The following is a 24,150-nucleotide window of genomic DNA, read 5'->3' on the forward strand; positions in this document are numbered from 1 at the left end:
CCCCTCCTACAGCATGTATCAGCATCAGAATGTGCACCAGTGATTCTACGCCTAAATAAAGGTCATATTGGCAGCTAACTAGGACAGAGGGTCACACCTGATTTCATGGAAGCTAGACAGACTGCAGTCACCCCCACGTACCACACACCTGTACAAGTAACCACAGGTGTCAGCATGCCGCATCCTCCCTGGATCTACAGAACTGATCAGGACGGTGCCAGATGCTGGCCCTGTCATCCCTGTGTGTTGGACTTCGGCCCTTACTTAATACACAAACAAGGTAACAAACAATACAGAGCCCCAGTGGCTTCTGCTGCCTTGCTAGGAAAATAAAGCTGGAAATAACTTGTTCAGAATTGAAAGAGAAGAGCTGGTAGGGAAGGTTTATGCTAAAGAATTGTGAAGAAGTATGAAGGCTAACTTTTAAACAAAGATTGAAGTGTCTTATTAATAGAAATATTAAATGGAAAAGTAATCTTGACAAGAGAAATTTGAGACAGTAATATTTTTCCCAAAGCGAAAAGCAGAAGTTAAATCAGCTGTTAGCAGTACATGGGATTGGTGGTGGTGGTGGGTTGTTAGTTTAAAATTTCAAGTTTTTCAAAGGCTATTGTAAAGATTAATCCAACATTTAAATAGCAGTTTAAACCATGTATTGTTTCTGTACTTCACTAAAAAAATTACTTCTTCCAAGCAGCTTCAAGGTAAAATTTTGCCATCAACACCCAAAATCCCTCTTACTCCCAGTCAGCCTCTCCAGCACAATTCAATCCTAACTAAGAGTAAAGGGTTTCTAAATGTATGCAAATGGTGACCATTAGAAATATGAAACCTAAAAGAAATTTTGTGATCTAACATTCTTTCACATCTTGAACTAATTAAGCAAGAGTAGTACGCCACAGATTTTATTTAAAAAAGAAAACAAAATAAAACAAACAAGAAACCCTCATTCAGTGCTACAGTACAATCACAAATCCAAAAAGCCATATTTGAAGTTTTCTGAACTACCAGACTTCCTCCTCTGGCTGCTTTTCTTTTTTTAAGTTGTAATTTATGGTAGGAAATATTAACAAAGAGCATGCAGTGATTCAAATCTAATTCAGCTTGGTTCATCACCCAAATAATTGCTACCTCTGAAATAAACTTCCCTGTTAGCTAACTTTCTCCTAAGTGAAATGAAGTCTAAATTGTATTGCAAATCCTCTAAGACTCCATAAATTTAACTGAACTTGCATCTCCACAGGCATCACTTACCACTAAACCCAAGAAGCAGGTAATAGAAGGATCTTTGGCCAAATGCTAAATTGGCCAAAATAACAGATTACCAGAGCTCTTAACTGCAAGTTAAACCTGTCTCAGTTTGCAACAACTCTTATTTGGCGGTGAGGTGAAGGTATTTGCCAAATGTACAAGTTGAAAAACACATTACTCCAAAGGGTTAACACCAAAAGTAAGTAAAAATTAACAGGAGATAAGCACACATGTTTAGTAAAAGACAGTTTTAAAAGGTCATAGTAAGTTGCTTTCTCTTACCCATTTCCTGGAGTACTGGAGCACCCTGGAGAATGACTCAGAGAGGTGCTGCCAGCACAAGGACTCTTCTTAGTGGATAAATCAAGCACACCGTCTGTAGAGACAGAAGAATGACTTCAGTGTTTGAAGAGGCAGGATCAGTCACGTTGTCCCTTGACAAAATAAGTCCTTTAGGCTAAAGTCATATTTAGCACACAGCATTTTCTATTTTATTTTATTTTTAAACAAACCAAGGCTTGGATTTGTTTGCTTGCAATTTGGCTTACAAGTGACTTCAACATAGTCCTCAGAAGTCACAAGAAAAATCAGCAAAATTCAAAGTGCACCTGTTACAAGAGTCAGAGAATAAAAGATGACCTACAAATGACAGTTCAGGATACATCACAGCCTATCACATTAACCCTCAGTGGTCCCGAAATGAGACAATCTTCAAATTCCTGAGATATCCCCCCTCTTAAAGGAGGGCTTTAAGCCAGTATTTGAATTTTTTTGTTGTTTTTTTAAATACAAATCTCCATAGGAAAATTCACAGAGAATTTCATATTGGAAACTAATTTTCAAATGAACACACACACACACATAAATGTGAGACTCCTCCTCACCTGGCAGCTAGCCTGATCTTTTTTTCCGTGTCTCCAATGGGTTCCTACTGGCAAAGCTGCTGCCTTTCCCCTCTCTATTGTGCTATTTTACTCCCTCTCTTCTTCCATTCACCAGATTGTTTTTCCTGTTAGACTGCTTCTTCCATTCTCACTAATGGCACTTCCTCATGCTCACCCATGCTTCTCTGCAAGCCCTTACATAACTCTGCATTTCTAGGCAACTGAAAAGGGAGCACTTTTTGCTAGAAAAGCCTTGCTCCCAGTGTACTGAAACCACCTGAAATTCTGGTCATTTTAAAAAGGGCAACATTGTCATAGAAGCAGCATGGCTTCTGGAAGCTTTGAAACAAGGAATTTCTGAGGCAAAGATAAATGAAACCTGTTGGTAAGGTAAACTAGAGACATTTCAGAGCTCCTTGCTCATTCCATCTAATCAAGTAAATACCACCCAACACAAGAACAATGTAAGATGGCTTCATATTGCTTAAAGTTCTCATTTGACATATGGAGAAAAAACATGATAAACAGTGAACTAGAATTAACTTACAGAAAGCTGTTCCACCCACTGCATTTGGGAACACACCATAACCCAAACTTAAGCAGAGAATTCGATTTTCCTTTTGAACAACACTTATGTGGCCACAAAATACACAGACTGGATCAAGTAGCACCTCCTTTTCAAGAGGCTATACTGAACAGCACAGGCTGCTGCCAGAGCACTGCATCCACACTTCCTCCGTCAGAAGGGTCATTATGACCTAGAAGTCTCCAAGGGCAAGTAGGGTCAGCCTCATACCCTGTGGAAAAGTTTACAACTAGCTGGGTTCCTCTTAACCCACTAGAAAGAAATACAACAATAAGCACCACTAGCAGTCTTTTATGACAGCCTCTTAAATCTCTCCCTAACCAGTTCGACAAAATCTCTTCCCAATTACTTTAAACGTAAATTGGAAAAAAATTACACCAAACAGATTACTCTGTAAGTTAATATGCACATGTTCTAATTCCACAAGTGTTATGAACATTATAAATGATCTTATAGCTTTTTCGTCACATGGTAGCTAAAAAAAAGTTCATGTATATGCTTTCTTCTTCACCATACAATCCTCCAATTAAAAAAAAAAAAAAAAAAAAAAAGCAGCAGAACTGATTCTTTCCCTCTCTCTTTCAGCAAAAAGCTTCACAATGAGAACAGTTTAACGTTTATAACCGTAAATGCAAAGGACACTCATGAAATACATTTCTAAAATTTGCTAGAAACAAATGCCTGTCAGCTAAATGTACAGGTCCTTTGTAACTGATGTGTGATGACAACTTTCAGTAAGTACTCGATATGCAATAAGTGTCCAGATGCCCAAGCTGCATATTGTTGGACACATAAAATTAACCTTTTTACAAAAGACTTCATAAACCCAAGTTCAAAGAATAAAGGGATACCTATAGATGTGTAGAGCTAGCAAAAGGCTTGTGTTTTTAAAGGCACCGTTTCCACTTGAGGATGGACAGCCTCTTTGTATTTGATAGAATGATTTCAGACACACATTTCTAAAGAAGGGTAAAGGGGCTAATTTTAATCCTATTGGTACGATACACTTATAACCTCTATTCAACAGTTTCAGAAAAAACCCCAATCCATACTATAGACACACAGAATTTGCTTGTTAAAAAAAACATTTGTGATGGAAAACAAGGTTTTCATATTAAAACAGGCTCTGCAACACTGTTACAAGTTATTCAATCTGTGCTGAGCAGAACAAGTCTATTTTTAAGGTAGAAAAGAGACATTCCTTCCAAACGCATAAACCTGGAAGTTTTCTACGGTTCATGGGTATCATTTTTCAGCCTTCACACAAAGCAATTTCTTACAGACTTTTTAAAAGATACTGTTTTCACACTATGACCAGAAAGAAAATCAATCAGTCCTTCGGTCAGACTGGGTACTCATCTTCAGAAAGGAGACAACATTATGGTTTTCATGACCATGTGAACTTGCCTTATCAGCAAGCATACAGTCTATTTTGGCAAACTGCTTCTTGCAGCTCCAAGAAGGGACAGCATAGTTGTCTCCAGAGTTTGGAGCATATCCACCCCCTTTGCCCTTCTTCAGAAGAATCACTCATGTCTATGGGCCTACATTATTTCAAGAAGTCTATTCTCTCCCAGCCACACCTAGCTAGTCATTATTTTATTGTAAAAAACATCTACCGCTTTTCCACTTTACATTTTATGTAGAAGTGCAGCTTTCTAATTATCTGGTTTTGCAACACGAATGCCATTAACGGATTGCCGTAGGATGCAAGACACTAATAAGAGTCCTACCTTGTTCACTAGGTTCTGACTGAGACTTTCTGACAGTAAGGTCCAGAGGTGAGTCTTGGTCAGCCATGAGAAGTTTGCTGAGCACAGGGTTCTGAGCAGTTGCAGCCGTGGGAGAGGAGGCGACCAGAGATGCTTTCAGCAGGCTTTGGTTCTTTGTGCTATTGGGCTGGCTGGAGTCCTGAGTAGAGCTATTTTTTGAGGTATATTCAGCAGCAAACTGTCGGATCATTCGCTGCATGATCTCACGGGCCACTAGGGGAATATTGGGGTCAGAGACCCTAGGACTGTCTGTAAATATTAGAGATTTTTTTTTAAGGAAGCACTTCAAGTAAAACAGCTTTTATATTAAGTCATTGTTTATTAAAAAAAAATAAAAATGAGGTGGGGTGGGGAAGAAAGCCAAAGACAAAATCGTTTCTGTAGAAAAATGTACTTTAGTCTTAGAACAGCTGAACAAGAACCATTACCAATTCTGGTACAACCTTCCAAAAAATAACAACTTCCTAAGAGAAATATGCAATCTCATCTTTTGTTTTCAAATATAGATATATCTGACCTTTAAGAGGTGTGGAAATGGAAAGAAGAGCTAGACCCATGAAGAAAAGCACCAAGTAATGAAGCTCATTCCAAAAAAACTGAACAGGTTATTCAGTGGAAGAAATGAGTAACTTACCTGCACCTACAGAAGGGGAGAAAGGAGAATAAAGTTGCAGCAGTCCCCTACAAGTTTACTGAGAAATAAAGCCCTCTAGTTCTGATTCTTCAAAATAATTCACATGAAGATCAAACGTTCAAGTGTCTTCCATAACATTCTGTCTATTCCTTTTGACATTTCTATGATTGTTATCAATGCAGCATCAGGAATTACCCAAAGAATTTTCACATATACAAAAAACCAGTATGTGTCACATGAAAAGTAATTGTATTTCCAGAAAAGCTGCTAAATCTATTAGTAAGAAATGTGAAATGGAACAGGTAGACATTCCAATTTATTTATATGAAATAGTGTATAAATACAAAGGTATTTGGGGATGTGGGTAACCCAATCAAATCCATAACTCTAAATCACAGAAGCTAAGTCCTGCCACTTCGCCTCAAAAACTGATTGTATTCTCTGGCCAGATTTTGGTTTTTTGTTGTGTTTGTTTAAAACAAACAAACAAACAGAAAAAAAACCAAAATCCCAACTCACTCACCCAAACAAAACAACACAACCACACAACTCCAGAAATGGCTCAAAAGGCTTGATTTTCTATTTCTGAAGAAACATTCAGAGAAAATTGCGCAGTAGAAGACCCAACAAATGTTTAAAAGCAGCTCTCCAAGGGAACAACAGAAAAGTGTTTACTTCCTCTTTAAAGAAATTGCCCAGGTTGAAAGGTAATCTATTGAGACTGAACTATTAGAAGCATTAGCAAAATCATCTGTGGGACATTTCAGTGTTAAATTTGCCTTTTGCCCCCATTTTTGTCAAAAGTGCATCAATCCAACAAACCAGCTTTAGTTATCTGTAAAGGATGACTGACATGAAGGTTTGAGCATGGAGTTGCCCACAAATCAGAGAGCAGCAGTAAGCAGCTACTATGTCTCTTGATGAAAAACCATTCTGAGCTTTAAATGCTTACCAAGCCCAAATTCTTTCCTGCTAAGCACAGCTTTCTAAAGCTAAGACCTTAGACAGTCACCGTGCGTATTCTTATAGGGGTATAATAGCTGTAAACTTCTATTTATGTCAATAGGTAATCATTTTCTTGTAAAATCTACAGGATGTTTTATTGTTGCTAAGGTTGAGGCGCGGGAGTTTTAAGAAGCTGCCAAGAATTAAATTTGGGTACATTTATACTTCACTTTCTTCCCAAATTATCCACAAAGACACAAGCCTGGAGAAGCGTGGGGGCTTTCTTCCACTGTAGTGACATTTATTCCATTTTCTAACCTCTCTACTATAACTTGCTGAAGGACCTATGAAAGGCTCTAGGAAAGCCCAGAAGGGCACAAACGAATGGCATGATCACAGTGATACCAACTATTCAACATGTGCTTGTAGCACATACAAGGGTGGCTGGCAGGAATGCAGAGCTCTATGGCACCTGTGTTTTCTGAAGAAAAATCATGACTTTACTGTGCACCCATGTTCTACAATTTGGTAATGCTTACAGCTGAACGCATTTCCAAATTCAGGTAGAAAATACTACATATGTCTATGGCCATGCATCTTTGTAATGCACAACTTCAAGAATCATCACAGAGTGACTATCGAGAGCTTTCTAGTGCTGCTCAAGACAAACTCACTAACTTAGGACACAAAACTCAATTTCCAAGCAGAAGGGTAGTTACGTAGCACATTAAAGGCTTCTTGTTTAATATAAAACCTGAACACTAAGGATTAAAGCTGTTCAAAAGCGAGCTGAAAATATTTGCTGGTGCTTCTGCAGCATCACTTGAAGTCAACCAGATGTTTATTTTGACTCTACATGTCTAGATATTTTTTGGAAAAAAAAAATAAAACTAACTAAAACATAGAAGTCCTCAGAGAAGAAAAATACAGCAAATATTTATCGGCTACAAAGAGTCTAAAGCAGTACCTCAAGAGCTTTAAAACCTTAATAGCTTTTTTGTGTTTTATCTACACTGAAATCTTAAAAGAGCAGTATCAAACAAAAAAAAAGTAGGATTTCATTAAACCATCAAAAGAAGGTCCTATCCTGACACAAGGTAAAGGAAACAGGCAACTAGGTACTACCACTCTGCTTTCACTGGAAAGTAAGAATATTTGAAAGAAGCATTACTGAGTCAGAGTGATGTGGGCATAAAGCAGAGAGAAAGTACGTAAGATTAATGGACGGTAAACTTGTTCAGGAAGTATGCTGATCTTGCTAATTACCTACGTATGTTAAGTATATGAGTGCACGTCCTTGATGCGCAACAAGCATCTGCTCACAGAACATCTGCATTTTGTCTGATCTGCCTGAGCTACAATATACCAGTCTCAAATGTTGCTAGCAATAAGGATGGAAAGAAAAAAAAAAAACAACCCAAACACAACTAATGGGTGGCATGAAGCCAAGAAAGCCCAGCATCTCTGAACAACGTAGGAGTATCAGAGTTCTACCACTTGTGTCCTCTTTGGTATGACAGTGCCTGGGGATCTTATGACAATGGCACGAATTAGAATAACCTTTCAAGAAATCTAAATACAGCCAAGCTTGGCAATGATTTATTAAGGAAACTTCCTGCCAGGCTTCTTCCCCTCCCTTATTACTCTTGCACCAAGCACAGCCTCGCCAGAGGAAGGAAAGCAAGAGCATATTAAAAAAATTCTCAAAGATTCTTCGACATCTGAAGTGGTTTCATTATCTTCATTCTGTGCTTCTGACCACGGACAAGGTGTTAAACTCCCCACTGGCATACTACAGTAGCTGGCAATGGTTTTCCAACAATTAAGAAAGTATGCATTTCTAATAAGACACACATGCAGGTCATAAATAAAAATCTAAAAATGTTAAAGGGATTGAAGTCTTTAATAAACAAACTGAAAGTGATGGAAGTGCAATTTTTTCTCTCACCACTACAGTAATATGGAAAAAAGTGTATTTTCTCTAGATTTTTGTTTTCTTAAATCCCTTCCAGGTTTAGAGATAGGATAAATTTAAAAGCAAAAGGAAACCTTAACCTTCAAAGAAAAAAAAAAACCAAACAAACACACACTGAAGAGGACTTGGAATAAAAGCATAATCTCAGCTATCAGTAGTAACGCAATAACTATCCTTCCTACCATCCCACATACTTCTATACTTTATGCAGTACATCACAACATATAGTTTGTATTTATTCATTTGAGTCATAAAAGACAGGTTAAGATACTGTTATCTGCTTAAAACACCTTTAAATATTTTGGTCACTAGGAAGAAGAGCTGAGGACTGGCTACAGCAATTACCAGTTCGTTAAACTGAAGCCTTGCATTGTCCCCCAGCAGACCTGTCAGAATTACTGATTTGGCAGATTTTCTCACACATGGGTTAGACTGATAAGTACAGTCTACTTCCATTCAGGATGCATTTTGAAGCAACCTCTGGATTCCCATTTTTCAGACTGGTAGAAAACAGTGAAATGAGTTTTGTGCCTTCCTAAGAGCACAGTTTAACTGATATAACTCTCCAGAAGAGATTTTGAGGATTTTCTAGCATTGAGCTACTGTTATTCCTCTCAGCATATTCTACAACACTGATTTTTCCAATTCCTTTGCTCATCACATTTTGAATTCTCCATATACCCCCCCACCCTTAGCACTATTCCAACAATATTTTATACTGCGGATTGCTAGAGGTGGAGTAGGTAATCACTACAGACCCTAGTGAGAAGACTGCTGACCTTTAAGAAAAACTGCACTAGTACACATCCCATTAAAAAAAAAATAAATTAAAATTACCTATCTACTACCACCACTGCCACTTGCCCTTTCTTCCAAACAGCTCTCTCACCTAAACATTGGTTTCAGGGCAACAGTTCTGCTGGGTAAGAACTGAGTCATTCCTCCAAAAGTGCAAAACACCAGTGTTCTCATGGAGAGATTTGTTTTAGAGTTAAACATGTTACACTCTCTTCCTCTGACACAAGCCCACACTGTTGTATTGCTACATCATTTGAGAGTCAATATTTGCTCTTGATAAATATATATATAAAATTAGACAACTGAGAAATACTGCACACACAATGACAACTTGAACGTCAGATCTTTGATACCTGCATTGCATGCAAAAAGACCAGCAAGAGATATCATTTCCCCATCCCCATTAAAACCAACCTTTTCTGTAAAAGACTGCATTGAGGAACTCTTCCGCTTGCCTTTCAAAACGAATGATTTTTGCTTGCTCTTGTCTAAGCAGAGCTTCTTGTCCAGCTTCCGAGGCTGGCTCATCCAGACTGACTAAGTGTTCCTGCAAAGATATTTAATATTTGTAAGATCTTCCTGACTCCAAAATTAATGAAGTTCCTTAAGCATTAAATAGTTCACTAAATTCAAAACTTTGTTAGGCACTCAGCACAGATTAAAATGACAACCTTATTTTTGACTGCTCCAGAACATTGTACTTTGCCCTGTTTTCTTGTTGTAAATGCAGCAGAAGCCTGTAAGATTTGATAACATTACGGGAAATAAAAGGCCAGTATAAAGAAGAAGATACAGATATTTTACAACATTTGGCTGCAAATTTCACATCTTGCACTTGTTCTTTGGCTATTATTTAGTTCCAAGCAAGAACTGTCGAAGGCAAAACACAGGAAGTTCTCCTTACTCTACACAATGTTCATGCAAACTGAGCAACAAATGACCAAGCATTAGCGACAAACAGGTCCTTTTGTGAAAAGGCTCAGTAGTAGCTACTTTTAAGAGAAATAATCTTAAATTAGCTGCTTACAACATCTGTAATGAATTAAAATTCATTCTATCTCTTACAACTGGAAGCAACTGAGTTACTACAAGAATATTTCAAACCACGTATTTTAGGATAGTTAAATTGTGTGAGATGCCAGGAGAAATTACTCATTTTAAATACAACTCAAGAAACGAGAAGACAATGGTTACAAAAACATGAAAACTAAACACTTGGTTTCCCTCCCCAGACACACAACCCTTTTCTCATTTCTTTCAGTTTAATGCCTTGCTCCTGCTTTAGAGAAGGATTTCTTCTCTGGCCCTCTCCCTCCACTTCCATTTTGAGCTATATTAAAGTTACTTGTATTTACCTACTGCAGGAATGCATACACAACCACTCTTTGGGTTTAGGGAGTGTTTTGTTTTGTTAACCTTTACAAGGTATCAGTTACCATAATATCTACATTACATCTGGGTTTTGGGCCTCTACTGTACAAGTTGATTTCAGGTTCATATCCTTAAGGGATTAGAAGGGAAGGAAAGAACTGGCAATTCATTTATAATTCACAATAAATGAAAACAAGAAGTCATTCTAAAGTTTGTGCTGTCTCAACTTCAAGAGATTTCATGAAGCAAGGTTACATAACCAGCCCATAGTAAATTAACGAACACAGCAGTCACGTGAACTACGTGCAAAGGGTAATAATATGAAATGCTGTGGACTCTGGCCTGAACCACACAGGCTCTCACCTCAGGTTTGTAATTCAACAGCTTCCAAAAGTTCTCTATCAAAAAGTAAAGGGAGGTACTGTACCAGACTGGGTACAGAGACAAGGCAGTATTTCATGCTAAATAAAAAGATGAGGAGCGTGCGATGACAGGAGAGTAAAACAACGTGTTTGCTGTGAAGGTAAGAGCCTGAGGAAGTAAAGGCCTCACAAAGTGACTGATGCTTTCTTCCCTACCAGAGATTCCAGGCTTGCTCTCAAACCTGCTGGCTCTCACAGGAAAGATTAAGTCTATCTAAAAAAAAAAAGCTAAAGAATAAAAATTTGAACTGATGGATTAACTATACTAACAGCATTCACCTCTGTGCCAGGTACTCCTGTACCAGTAACCAGTAATAGTGCTCCCACGGTTCATTAGCATTTTACGAACCCACTGAAAATGCAGTTGTACTTTTCTGATACTTAAAATATGTGAAGTATCTGTACAGGATTTCATAATAAAAATACTTGTGGAGAATAAGCTCAATATTTTTATAGGAGTTACTCTTCAGGTGAGACTTCATAGAGCATACTTGCATCCTCTTTTTGAAACTGTGTTTCGCATCCAACAAAGTTTAATGCAGGATCCGTCCTAGTTACTGACAGTCATTCTGAGTCAAGCTCCATTATCTTTTAGGCATTATCAGGCGAATTGTAAACCCAGCTTACCAGTTTGTGTAAAAAGCAGACATTTGTGCAAATTTAACTAATAACAGAAGTAATCTTGGCATACAGAACTGTTGGAACAATCACTGGAATATTTAAGCATTTACAGACAAACTGCTTTAAGTTTTACTTTAAAAGGAACCTCTGCAAACTGATGCCCAGAGATTTGGCTAGATAAGATCCGCTACAGTTAATTAGCATCCTCTAGCTAGAGTCCCACAAGCCATCGCAAAAAACCTTTCTTTTAATTCAAGAGACAAACAGAGAATTCAGAATTGAAGGAAACATTACCCCTTCAACCTGATCTGATACTCTGCCCTTTGACAGACTATAGCTCTGTAAGAAGCCTAGAACAAAAATAACCCTTGGCCAACACAATGCATTTCAAATATTCCTAGTACTTTTTACAGCTAAGACAACACATAATAAGTACCAGCCTAGCAGCTTGGTGGAAACAAAGTTCATAAGCGGCATGTCCATGTTATATACAGTTATATAAGAGAGTCGGATTTAACCTTGTGCACAGAAAAGAAAAATCTCCAGCTATTTTCTGATATCTGCAGTACAGTACTGACTACATGAGTCAAAATATACTGGAAAGATTTCTGTTTATTGCATTTTTTTACTATTTTCTTATCAGTTATGTCACCATCATACCAGCAATTTTTGCAGCTGGTTCACCCCTAGAAGGAAACCAAGTTTCTACATTTAATATTTGATTGTGATTGCTATTCAAAGTCAACTCCCAGAAGTGAAGGGTTTTTTGTTTGTTTTGGGGAGTGGGGGTACGTAGTTGGCTCAGTTTTTTGGTATTTTGTTGTTGTTGCGGTGGGTTTTTTACATCTTTTTTTTTTTTTTTTTTTTTAAAAAAAAACATCGTGCACTGTTTTTTCCTAATAACAATTATTTGGATCTACTATCTTCAGGCTTACCCTCTCACTCTGCAGTCCCAAATCACATCAAAGTTTTCAATACCAACATGTAGGCAGCAGAAAGAAGAAAAACCTATCAATATTTAGATAGCATTGTCACTGGTTACAAATACCCTGGGAAAAAAACAACCAGTTAATTTTACATAGTGTTCATAATGCAGGATTCATTCTATTCTCTTTGTGCTTCTCTTCAGGTGGGAACCATGCCCCAGAACATCCCTGGAATCCTATCAGTGAACATGCAATACTCCTGTATTGAACAACATAGCTTCAGGAAAAGATACTTGGAGTGGTTTGCACATGCTGCGAAAGGGCTAAAGCTCTTTTTATACATTAAGATATACAGCACAACTACACAATTAAGTCAAAGAGCCTTAGAAGTACAGACCTCAGGTTTTCAAAATGCAAGGTCAGTGTGTGACCTTGAGAGACCACCTAATCCTGGACAGCCTGGCCTTGTCAGCATTAGTGTCGGACCCTCCTTGCAGGAAACGCTAATACAGCAATTCTAAATGCTAAACTGCTGTCACAAAGAGAAAGGTATGATGCAGGCTGGTTTTGTATAGATAGGGCAACAGCAGCTTCATGTTTAAGCCACAGGCTGCACACAGATGGAGCAGGAAGTGTCCACAAGCCAGAATAGTACGAGATAATTCCTCTTCATCTTCAAGGAGAAAATGGAGGAAGGCTTCCCACAGACCACCCATGGCTGACTGGCCAACCCATGGACCCTAGGGATACAATGCAACCTCCCACCCCACTGCAAAATCAGACACAAAGTAAGAAATGAATGTTTCAGCATCCCTAGGTTGTCTTCTCCAACACTTCATTTTTCTTAAGACTGCACAGTTTTTTTAACTCTTAGCCAGTACAAGGGAGAATAATCTACTATTTTCTGTAGACAAGCCTTAAAGGCAGCAGAGACTGTCTTTTCTCCTACCTTCAAGACCAAGTCATTCTTGTTGCTTTTATTTCAATGCTATTCAGTTTGTTTATACTGCTACACCCTGATGAAGCTTCACCTGCATTTAGGCTTTCCTCTTCAGATATTAAGACAAATGCCTCTCTTGATATAGCCCCAAAAATAGTTTACTACTTTTACAGTGCTATCACTTTTCAGACACTTGTAACTCAACGAAATAAGTCTGTCTGTCCTATTTCACAAATTTACAGAGAGATAATTTTCATTTTTAAGCATGTCCTTCAAAGCATTCACAACTGTTCCCAGCTTGGCATCAACTGAAAACTCAGATGGTTTAATTAGTTTTAAGACATCCCTCACTTACTGAACATGCATACTTTTGTAGTAAGAAACAGTATTATTTCCTTATTAAGATGACTGCTGTCAGATTTATCAAGTTCAAAAGAAATTTAATGTAGCTGATCCATAGATATTGAGTATTATTTATTACCAACAGTAGTGTGTGAGAAAAAAAATAATCATTGGAAATACAATATGCTTGCATTGATATTCATGCACAAGCAAAACTATAACCCTGCATTACTACTAAACACTGCTGGAGATTTTCTACAACAGCCTCTTCAGGTTTTAGCCTCCATATCAAATTATTTTAAAACCACCCAATAGAAAATTGACAGTCTAAATGCTTGAGTTTTTAAAAGTGATGAAATCCATTAAAAATGTTTTAGAGCATCTTCCAGCACACTTAGGAGCTCTGCACACAGTTTAAACACATTCTAAAGCCATCAAAAATTGTAAGAGTTCTGCAGCTTCAACTCATTTTCATGTATTTCTTTTGCCATCTTCAATTATGCTATGAGTTAACACTTTAAATTATAATGGTAGCTTCTCTTCAGAATTATTCAGACACTTACCACAGTTTATGTCTTACTGTTTATGTTCCTCCATCATGAAAGGACACCAGATTCAGAGGCTGTTATTATGACTAATCATAATCAAGTAATGGAATGATATTACCTTTCAGATGTTTGTGTAAAGTAACTACTTACAAGCTTTTAGAAACATCCAATCATATCAGAGTAACTTTGAATTTTAAAATTACTCCTTTACATGCTGTACCCTACCACACTTCTTCACAACTGAAAGAATCACAAGCGGTCCTTACACTGAAGCCCAGGTATTTTATGGTACTTTGAAGACCAGACTCAACCTTCTGCCATCAACAGCATGAAACTCCAAAATATGCTCCTAGAAGTCACTTTCTCTCACTATTTTTGTAGCTTAAATGTATCTACAAAATAGTTAATATGCTTAGAAGTATTATCCCTCTTGTTCTGCTCTCACCAATGAGATTAGTTGTGACATCCTCCTCCCCCTTTTTTTTTTAATACATATGAATTGCTTCACGTAGCTTTACATTAGTGTTTTCTTTTCCAAATGCATATTCTCAGCTGAATCCTCTTTAAGGATTCTTTTTCTAATTTCCCCCTCTTATTACTGGTGCTTTCTTCTGGCTTTATCTATCTGCATCTTTTCTAAAAAAAATAAATATCTTAAACTAGGCTTGAGCTCCAGCTATGAGCAAATTACATTGGAGACACCCTCATTTGATACAAACATTCTACATGAAGCCACAGATTTCCTCTGTAATGATAGCTCTGTCACTTTATTTAACAAGTCACACTGAAAAATTAAGAACCATAATTAAAAAGAGGTAAGTCAAATACACTTAAAGTTCAGTTCATCTGAATTGATAGGTCTTCTCTGTACCACAACCTTTCAGAAGGAAACGCTTCATTAAAAAAAAACAAAACCAAAACAAAAAAAACCCCACACAAACCAAAAACTCCAACCACCTTGCAAACTATACTACCTTAAATGTTCCCTCTGAAGGATAAAGCCCACAAGCAATTGAGAATTACCACATTTGCAGATCATCCAAATAAGAATTCACTGGGTTTGGACCCATAGAACCCAATCTACCTCCTCTCACTACAAGCAGGCTGCTAGAGCTGCTGTGTCTTTTTTGTCTTTCATGCCCATCAATGCACCCATGCAGAATTGCACCCACATTAATAACCTGATAGAAGCTCCTTAGGTAACTAGTTGTTCCCTGATCATACCATACTGAAGCAATTGTGTATTCTGCATTATATCATTGAAGAAAAAAATGTATATTTCTAAAAGCTTTACATTGTTGCACATAACCCTCTGGATTTGGGCAAAAATATTCTGGGAAGATTTCAGCTCCTTACTTTGTATTTTATTATCCCTTTCAAATGAAGACTCTTAAGTCCATTTCTCTATCAAAAACTGTCTTGTATTTTGACTGCCAAAAATTCCATGCATTTGCTCAGTATTTGCAAGTAGAACTACGGCTACAAATAAATTAATCTTTTCAGAATACTTCAGCAGATGGTTCTCCATCCTTTGAAGAATTCATGTAATTGAATCTGACTGCTTGTAAAAGTAAGAACCAACATCACCGATATGGGTGGGAGAGCAAGCGTAATTTTTTCCCCTTAAAGAGCTCTGCCAATAAACTAATCTTGGCCTCCGATTCTCAACCTGCAGTCCAGAACTCAATTCTCCTTAAGCACAACTACTGGTCTCCTAAGTTACAGGTAATTCTTAAGGGCAAATGAAATCCAGAAAAAAACCCGTGAAGATTTGTACTGGTTTTGAACTTCTCGGATCAGGTACCTATGTGTCACTGAAAGGTGAAAATCAAGTACACTGATAATTATTCCACTAATCCAAAAGGAGGTATTGGTAGAGATGTACTCATTGGAAAAAAAGGCCAGCCATAGCGCCACAATGTTGTAATATGTGGTTTGTGGCTGTCTTGCTCCCAGCTACAACATCAATGACACACTTTTTAATTCTGTGACCCAGCAGTACACAAGCACAAACCCAAATCATTCCACCCTGCCCAGTTCTTTTCCTAAAAAGGTAAGAGGATGCACATGAACAACAACAAAAAAAAGCAGAATAAAGGATGTAGCACAGAAAGCACAACGGCTACCAATTCGTGTACAGAAACAGACAGGTTTTAGCAGTTACAGTAGACTGAATCTGCAACTCCCTAAAAAGAAGATATCTCTAAAATAAAGATATCAGTACAGAAGTTAAATAGCAGAGATTTCAAATAAACTATTACCATTTCTAATTTAGTTCAGTCCATCAGATGAAGACTGCCCATCATTTGGCTAAATACCAAATGAAGTTACAAGCTTTTTTGTAACAATTAAGTCTCTGGTGTTTTAATTCAAATTATGATGTTAAATCCATACTATTTGAAGGCTCCCATAAACAAGTCATATTTAACTCCGTATTGCAAACTAATGACATAAGCAACAGCCAGCAGTGCAGCAATTTGGTGTACCCACAGAGGAAAGGAAGCACTCCCACTCTGCCATCTCTCTCAGTGGACATACAAGAACTCACTAGGTCTAAAAGGACCCATATTCTTCCCTTAAAAACAAAACAAAACAAATAAACCAAAAAAGCTCCAAAAAGCCAAAACCAAACAGAACTGATATAGAGGCTGGGGGGCAGGAAGGAGAAAAAAACCCACCAACACCAACATCCCACCCACCCCCCAAAAAAACACAAAAACCCCCACAACCAACCTAGAAAAAATCCTGTATACTCCAAGGAAGCCCTGTGCCAAGCATGAGGAGAATCACCAAGATTAAAAGAGAAGCCACAAGTCTGATTTGAATGGACTGGTTCACCACCTGTCCCCACTCCCCCAGCCAATGATCCCTGGTCATGCAGCACAGCAGCATGCGTACAAAGCTCTCTGCTGTCCCTGTTTATCAATCAGCTGTAAAAAAACCCATATGGTTTAAACAGGTATTTTTGGCTACTGAAAATGTAAAGTGACACAAATTGCTTGGGTTTTATTTATAAAAATTATCCTGCTCCAGCCCACAGTGGCTGACTGACACTACCACAGCCTTTCTTAACTCACATTTCTCTCCAGCCTGCTCAGAACTCATAATCCCTTCACCTAGCACCTTTGCCTAGTGATGCTGCACAGCCCTGTGTGTTCTGTGTCAATCTGTACACAATCCTTAAGCCTCCTTAGACCCCCGATGCCAAAATACCATGGAGCACAACAGATGTGACCACATCTGCATCTTTTCTTTTAGCCATTTAAAAGCTACCACACAGTACAATGGAAAACCATGTGAGGATCTTAACATAAATGATAACTACCATTAGCATAAGGAATACGTTCCCAATCTTTCAGCAATACTCACAATCACGGACTACACTTCACTATGTAAAACTAGAAAGAAAAGCTTAGCAAAGTACATGAAAATATAAATAGTGGCATCTCAGCTTCTGTCTAAAGGTTGTATAGAAGCCTGAAAACTATACGGTAGGTATTTGTGTTCTTACTTTTTATCTTCACCTAACAATCACAGATTTTCAGGGACTTTATTTTAGTTACAGTGGACCTATGAGGACAACTGAGATGTAAACAGTCTTTTTGAAGATCTACCCATACACTGTTAGATTCTCCCATACCACAACCAGTCTCTGACCCTACCACAAGATAAATTTCTGAATCAATTCAGTGACTGTGCTAAACACTGAATTTTGTCTTTTTGTGAGATGACATAAGTCAAACAAGACAGAACTCCTTACAGCACAAGCATCCACACAGCTTACCTGCTACCACTGTCAGTGAAAGAAAGTATTATGCCCTACATCTGGTGTAAATGCAAGCATTCCTAACCCTCCTCCCATGCCTTAACTAAAACTGTAATACAAAACCAAGCATAATCTGGCAACATGACAAGTATCACTGTCGGCAAGGTACTTCTTTTATGAACAAGCCACGCAGCTAAACATGTTAGCTGCTGCAGAGGAAAGAGTGCTTTTGCTTCATCCCTAAGTTGATAGAGATCCACTCTGCGTGTTACTTTACATTGTGCAGGAAGAAGTAGTAGTTACAAGTTCTGGCGAATGAAGTTTTGCCAAGACAGATGAGCCTTCCTTCCTATGCTATAGAACAATCATTATTTCAACACATGGCCTGAGCAACAATCATGTATAGCACGATAGCCTTTGTTTCATATGCAGCTATAATCTCGTTAAGAAAACAAACTGCAAGTTTATTATGTTGGCAAAGCTGACTTGTCCACATTTAGGCTCTGACTTGGTTATAAACAAGCATAGTACAAAACCTACCATACATATTAGACCTTTAATAAAAGGATACGGCCCACTGGGAAAGAGATTCCAAGATACAGAACAAGACTCTAGGTTGTTAAAATGGACCACATTTCCATACTGAAGATAAGCCCAGCATCTGACTGTAGTAAACATGCACAAGGCACAGTTTGGCCCCCTTGGGAAAGGTATCATGATCCCAACAAGATCTCTTACAAAGAACTCAAAAAAACCAAAACAAACAAAAAACACTAAACAGAATGAGTCACTACACAGAGAGGAAAAAAAATATCTGCATCACACACCACAAAGAAAAAGTTGCAGAGAAGAGGCAAGACTGTTCATTACCTTGCACTATTTTAATTCAGAAAGCCTTTTTTTCTGAAGGAGGGGAAAGGGGTAGGAAGTACAGATTTTCTATGTTCAGTTAACTAGAAACAGCAAACTCCCTCCCTTTGTCCCTCCCCTACAACTACTAGCTTCACACATCTGCATTGTTACCTTCACTTTTTCTCTTCTCAGGCAGCAGAAAAGACAATTTTCATCAAAAGACCAATCAGAAACACCTTCAGGCTCACAGTCTGTAAATCAGAGGAATAGCAAATTACTTCATATTCATAAACCGCGACACAACTGGAGCCAAAAGAGAAATGCCGAATTAAAGACCTGTTTCACAACATTCTTGCCTGCATTCTGAGGATGCAGACTTCATTTCGGCCATTTTTCTAAATCCCCAGATTACCAAACTGTATACATTTTATCTATGCACAACAAATCTGTTTTTCTGAGCACTGCCAAATACACTCCCAGCTACATAAAGATGAACGCACACTCATTAGTAATTTTAGCCAATATGAAACTAACTGTGAGCACTGCCTGGGGGAGGGGGGAAAAAAAAAAAAAAAAGCAGAAATCACCACGGTAACACACATTTTCTAGAGGCAGAGCTGGGGCTGCTTCTGTCATTAGAAATGCAGAACAAGATACAAACATAGAGATTGAATACCTTTAAACAAACTGAGATCTTTTAATAATCCAGGTCCAAACAGGCCTTCTAGAATACTTTCAAACCCTAAAAGCAAATAAAAGAATTGTTAGCTTTCTAGATTAAGTACGTCACTACAAGAATATTCACAATAGCAGTTCTATATTTATCTGTTCCAAGAACAGAACTCAACGTGTTTTCTCTAAGTATTACAAGAAACATGGGTCAATTGTGATGACTGAATTACTGACAAATCATAGCACAATCTAGAGTCCATCGACTCCTGTACTTTTGTAAATAGCTAGGTTAAAAACAGAGAACATTACCACATTGAAATAAACCATTTTGAAAAGAAAATAGGAAGCTGTACATTCTACAACATGACCAGGTAGTTTCTATATGAAAAAAATTCTCTCGCCTAAATCTCCAAACTAAAATAAGGTACATTTTCCCAATTTAAAAAAAAACATACATTCTTCCATCTGAGTGGCATTCAGTTACTTTTCTGAATTTCAGCAAATGTTAGAATCTGTGTTTCCAGAAGAGTTACAGGATTGAGGAGATAAAATTCAAAAGGAAAGGGATTCAGCAGTGCCATGCCACTAAGGAACCAATTTCCAATCGCAGATCCACATCTAAGATACACAGTGCGATCTACTTCAATGCCATGATTTATGCCTCACTTAAAAGAAGTCTAACCAATTTTAGTTTATTCCAAAAGAGGAAAAACCTTTACCGAAATTACTGCCATTATTTGGAAATGTTAAATCAATATTACACTAAACCCCTGCTGGCAGTAAAATCTACAGAGCTATTAACTACGCAATACTGTGAGTAGACAGGTTAGCAGAGTGAATATGAAAAGTACAAAGAATACTTTAAGGGGGACAGACAAATTCCACCTGCTTATAAAAATGGGTTCCAAATATGACCATAAAACTCAAGGCTACAACTTAACTGTATGGCGTCTCCCCCATTTAACACTTTTGCTTTGTAGGTTTAGTAACAGTTTGCATACATCTAGGTGCAGCTTCTCCTACTTGCCTAAATCTTTTGAGAGGCAGAGGAAATGATAAAAAAAAAAAAAAGACACAAAAATACAGTTTCAAATTTAGAGAAACTTGCAGGGTGAATCAGGGACAGATAAACTACCTGAAATAGTCACTTTAAGAAAACAGTCGAAATCTAAACGATCACATGCCATGAAGGAGATCCATTATTACATTGCAAAAGAGCAGTCATTCTAAAATAACTCTGACTTTATACAGACCTAATATCAAAGCTATCTTTTGGAACGCATACCTCAAAAGGAAAGGACAAGTAGCATTACACCCCCTCCCCGGGTGTCAGCAAGAGTGCCAGAGCACTAGCATCTTCAGATATCAGATTCAGAACCCTAGAGAACTGGCGGCCTGTAACACAACTTAGATGGCCAAAGTATTGCTGGGGTACGCCACCATCCTTGATCTAATATCAGAGGCTGACACTAAAAATCTAATCTCAGAAAGGACCAAGCAAAGAATAAAACAAACCCAACCAAACAAAAGAAAACAAACAAAAATTGAGTGACGGTGAAATAACAGTCAAGAGTAAAGAGAAACAGGGAGAGATCAGAAAACAAGGTGGAAGAGGAGAAACTAGAAAAAACATCTCATTGAACAGCACCTTGTCAGGCAGAGAAGTAGCACTGCCTCCAAAAAAAGCCAATTCAGGCTTCAGGAAGTGGCAGGAACAGTGGGAAAGGGCCGACCAACCTGACCTAGAAGAAAAATAGGAGAATCAGGGTATTGACCCATAGGTTTATAATGCTGACTCTTTTATGGGTAGTGATCCCTCAGAATTTGTATCTGAAATGAAACCTTGAAAAAAACAGCTAATCAACCTCATTCTTTACCCTTTTGTTTAAAAAATTATATTATATATATAAATAAAAATCCAAAGAGCTCAGAAATTTTACTCAAACTCACGACTCTTAAAATAGTAACTGCCAGTGACTCATGCCCCACAGTTTGCCATGCATGCAATTGCACACTGAAGTCCCTGCCAAGTTTTACAGCCTGGATATTGTACAATCATAGTTTGCTAGCCCACTGTTCTCAGTGATGCTAATGCCACTCGGGTTTTATTAATATTAAATATTGGATTTAGCAGTTGCATAGCAACAGCAGAACATCTTATGTGTAATGCTTGACATTAAAAAAGGCAAATAAGGGAAGTATGAATGTATTCAAAAATTATACTAAAGACTGGCAAAACTGCCATGAAGCTGAGCCCTATTCCCCCCCAAATGCAAAGTGCAATGCAGTAAAGACAGTATAAGCCCTGCAATGTAGTATTCAGTCATTCAGGACTCCAAAAGAGCAACTGTGTACAGTTAATCATGCATAATACATTAAAAACAAAATCTTGAAAAAGGAGCTGCCTACTTTTTATAGTATTTTTTCTCTCCATTGTCACTGCTCTTAGAAGCTTGAAAAGAACATTTCTTTTCCCACCGACTGTCCTTTTCCATTTGGCAGATGATATTTTCCTGCATTTCAAATGGAACAGAAATTAACATGGCTGCCTCTCTTGAATTCCAGTTTCTATATTTTCATCATCTGTATTTCAGTGTCTGACAGTTCACAGCAGCTGAAGAGCAGGGCCAGTGGAAAAGTTGCAGGAATAACAGAATTAGAAAAGAGAAAAAGGGAAGAAGATCCCAGTATTTCAGAGCTTTCTCTTAGATACATTCCTCACAATTAAAGCAACCATACATTTAACCCTTATAATGTTACTGGTGACCTACACAAGGAAAAATGTCTTTTGGGTGTTAGTGTAAGAATTTAGAAAAAAAGGTGTTTGTTCTTTTTAAAAAAATACATTTACAAAGCATAAAACATCTTCTCTACCTCAGAAGGCTTGCCAGCAAGTGAAGAATTAGGAAAAAAAAAAATCCCATAAAGAACAAAGAAAACCCTTAGTACTGGAGCAAGGGTGGAATAACTTTTTAAACGTAGAGGTTGTTACACACTTACTACTATTTTACAATTGTTTGTTCTAAAAGTAAAGCAATATTTAAGAAACATTCTTTAAAATGTCCTCTGACAAAACTTTTATGCTAGAGGTAACAAACACAAAAATTAAAACTAAAAAAATAGAAAACAAAAAGAGAGAGCTGACTATACAGTTTTCAGTATGGTCAAATTTCACTAGTTTTGTCTCTGCACCTAAATAGTTTTATTTTCACCTTTTCTGGCATTTTCATCCTCCCTTCTGTAACGAAATATTTTAAGTCATAAATTTAAACTGTAATTATAGTTTGCTGCTTAAAAATTTACCTTCAAGCTTTGCAACAACAAAAAATAAAATCCAGTTAGATCCTCGTATCTTTTGCCTTAAAACTGAGAGCACTTGTAATGATGAAGTAGCTACCAGGCTCCTTGAGATAACACTATTAGAGAAGTTGATAGTCCAAGACAGTACTTTACTAGCTGATCTCTAGCAATGTGGATAAACCAAAGACACATTCAACCCTTTAAAAAACAGGAATGCAAGATCTTCAGGAGATAGGGATGCATTTCTGGACTGCCACTAACACAGAGCCTAGCATTTCAAACAATGCTTTTTTTTTTCCCCTGCAACAGCACAGCTCAAACATACCCTTTAATACTCACTACATAATTCAGCCCTACATACGTATCTAGTCAAAGCAGTAAAGCTTGTACCACTAATTAGAATTCAAATAATTTTGAGAGTAGTAAAGAAACGAAAGGCTACAATCCACCTTTACCATTACATAAATTATTAAAGAACTCCAAATAAACGGGAACATAGCAAGGACCCTGGAGGAAGAAAATAAAACCCAACATACATAGTTATCAACTCTTCAGCCCTAATCTCTGAATATCGATTTGTAAGCTAGATCTTAATAGACTAAGTAAGTACCCGGCAGGGCAGTAGTTAAGTATAATAGATTTGTAGACCCACTCCAACAGAAAATAAGGTAACTGATTCATCAGCATTTATTTATAATAAGCAATCAGCCTAATACATAGCACTTTGCACTTTAAAAGGACAACTTCAAAAAGCTGGAAATAGAGTCAAATCAATTAAGACAACAGTTGTCTACATCTTTTGTTTTAATTTCTTAACTATTTAGGAACTTTATACTAGAAACCCTCAAAACAGTATCATGGGGAAAAAAAAAAAAATCGGACCTGTTCATTAAAAAGAAAACAAAATATCCCACACAAAACCCAAAAAAATCCAAAGCCACAGTGCAACTAAGAGCAAAAGCACAGAGGAGACAAGAGGTTGGAAAAGGGACAGGGGGATTCAAAGCAAAGAACATAAATCAAAATTCAGAAATGTTACAAAGGTCAGAGCAAAGAGATAAACACAGCTTTGAAGTAAGCAAAGATAAAATCAAAAAGAAGGTACATATGCATGTTATCCAAAAAAAAAGTTTACAAGAATATGGTAGTATATTAACATTCAACAGAATGGCATATGATCATTCAACAAAACCTATCAAGGTGCTGTTATTTAACATTTTTAAGTTAACAGTCTTGAATTGCAATGGAGGTGATTTTTTTTTTTTCCTGGAAGTTACTCAGAGAATGTTTGCAGCAGTGTTTAATTCCAGAAAGTCTTGGAATATTGAGGAAGTTCCCATGGGCTGGAGGAAAAAAAAAAAAAAATCATCCCTTTGAAATGTCAAAACATTAAATAGGCAAGTACTGGGGTCTCAACTTGGTAAAGGTTTTCAAAAACAAGAACAGCTCAGAGGACTACTGAGGAATTAACAGCAAAACCAGTGTCAATCAACATGAGCTTACAAAAATTACTTAATTTTACTTTTATGAAACAAAATTTCATTA

At 37.4% G+C, this 24,150-nt stretch overlaps 1 protein-coding gene across 14 annotated transcripts in view; it reads right to left on the minus strand.

The window, feature by feature from the left end:
* Positions 1-24,150, minus strand: part of LCOR (ligand dependent nuclear receptor corepressor) — an 81,290-nt gene that overhangs the window by 30,452 nt on the left and 26,688 nt on the right. For 3 of the 14 annotated variants that reach the window (XM_055790107.1, XM_055790133.1, XM_055790190.1), the window contains exons 2-6: positions 19,310-19,375; positions 18,805-18,884; positions 9,260-9,392; positions 4,455-4,742; positions 1,534-1,627 (exon numbers count right to left, since the gene is read on the minus strand). In XM_055790107.1, coding sequence (XP_055646082.1) covers positions 1,534-1,627; positions 4,455-4,742; positions 9,260-9,392; positions 18,805-18,884; positions 19,310-19,375 — 661 coding nt within the window. Of the gene's footprint in view, positions 1-1,533; positions 1,628-2,682; positions 2,933-4,454; positions 4,743-9,259; positions 9,393-18,804; positions 18,885-19,309; positions 19,376-20,953; positions 21,048-21,714; positions 21,819-24,150 lie in introns of those variants that run through there. The other 11 variants (XM_055790157.1, XM_055790164.1, XM_055790169.1 and 8 more) reach the window with 6 other exon arrangements.

The sequence above is a fragment of the Falco peregrinus genome, chromosome 1 (assembly GCF_023634155.1).
Source record: "Falco peregrinus isolate bFalPer1 chromosome 1, bFalPer1.pri, whole genome shotgun sequence".
Classification (NCBI taxonomy): domain Eukaryota; kingdom Metazoa; phylum Chordata; class Aves; order Falconiformes; family Falconidae; genus Falco; species Falco peregrinus.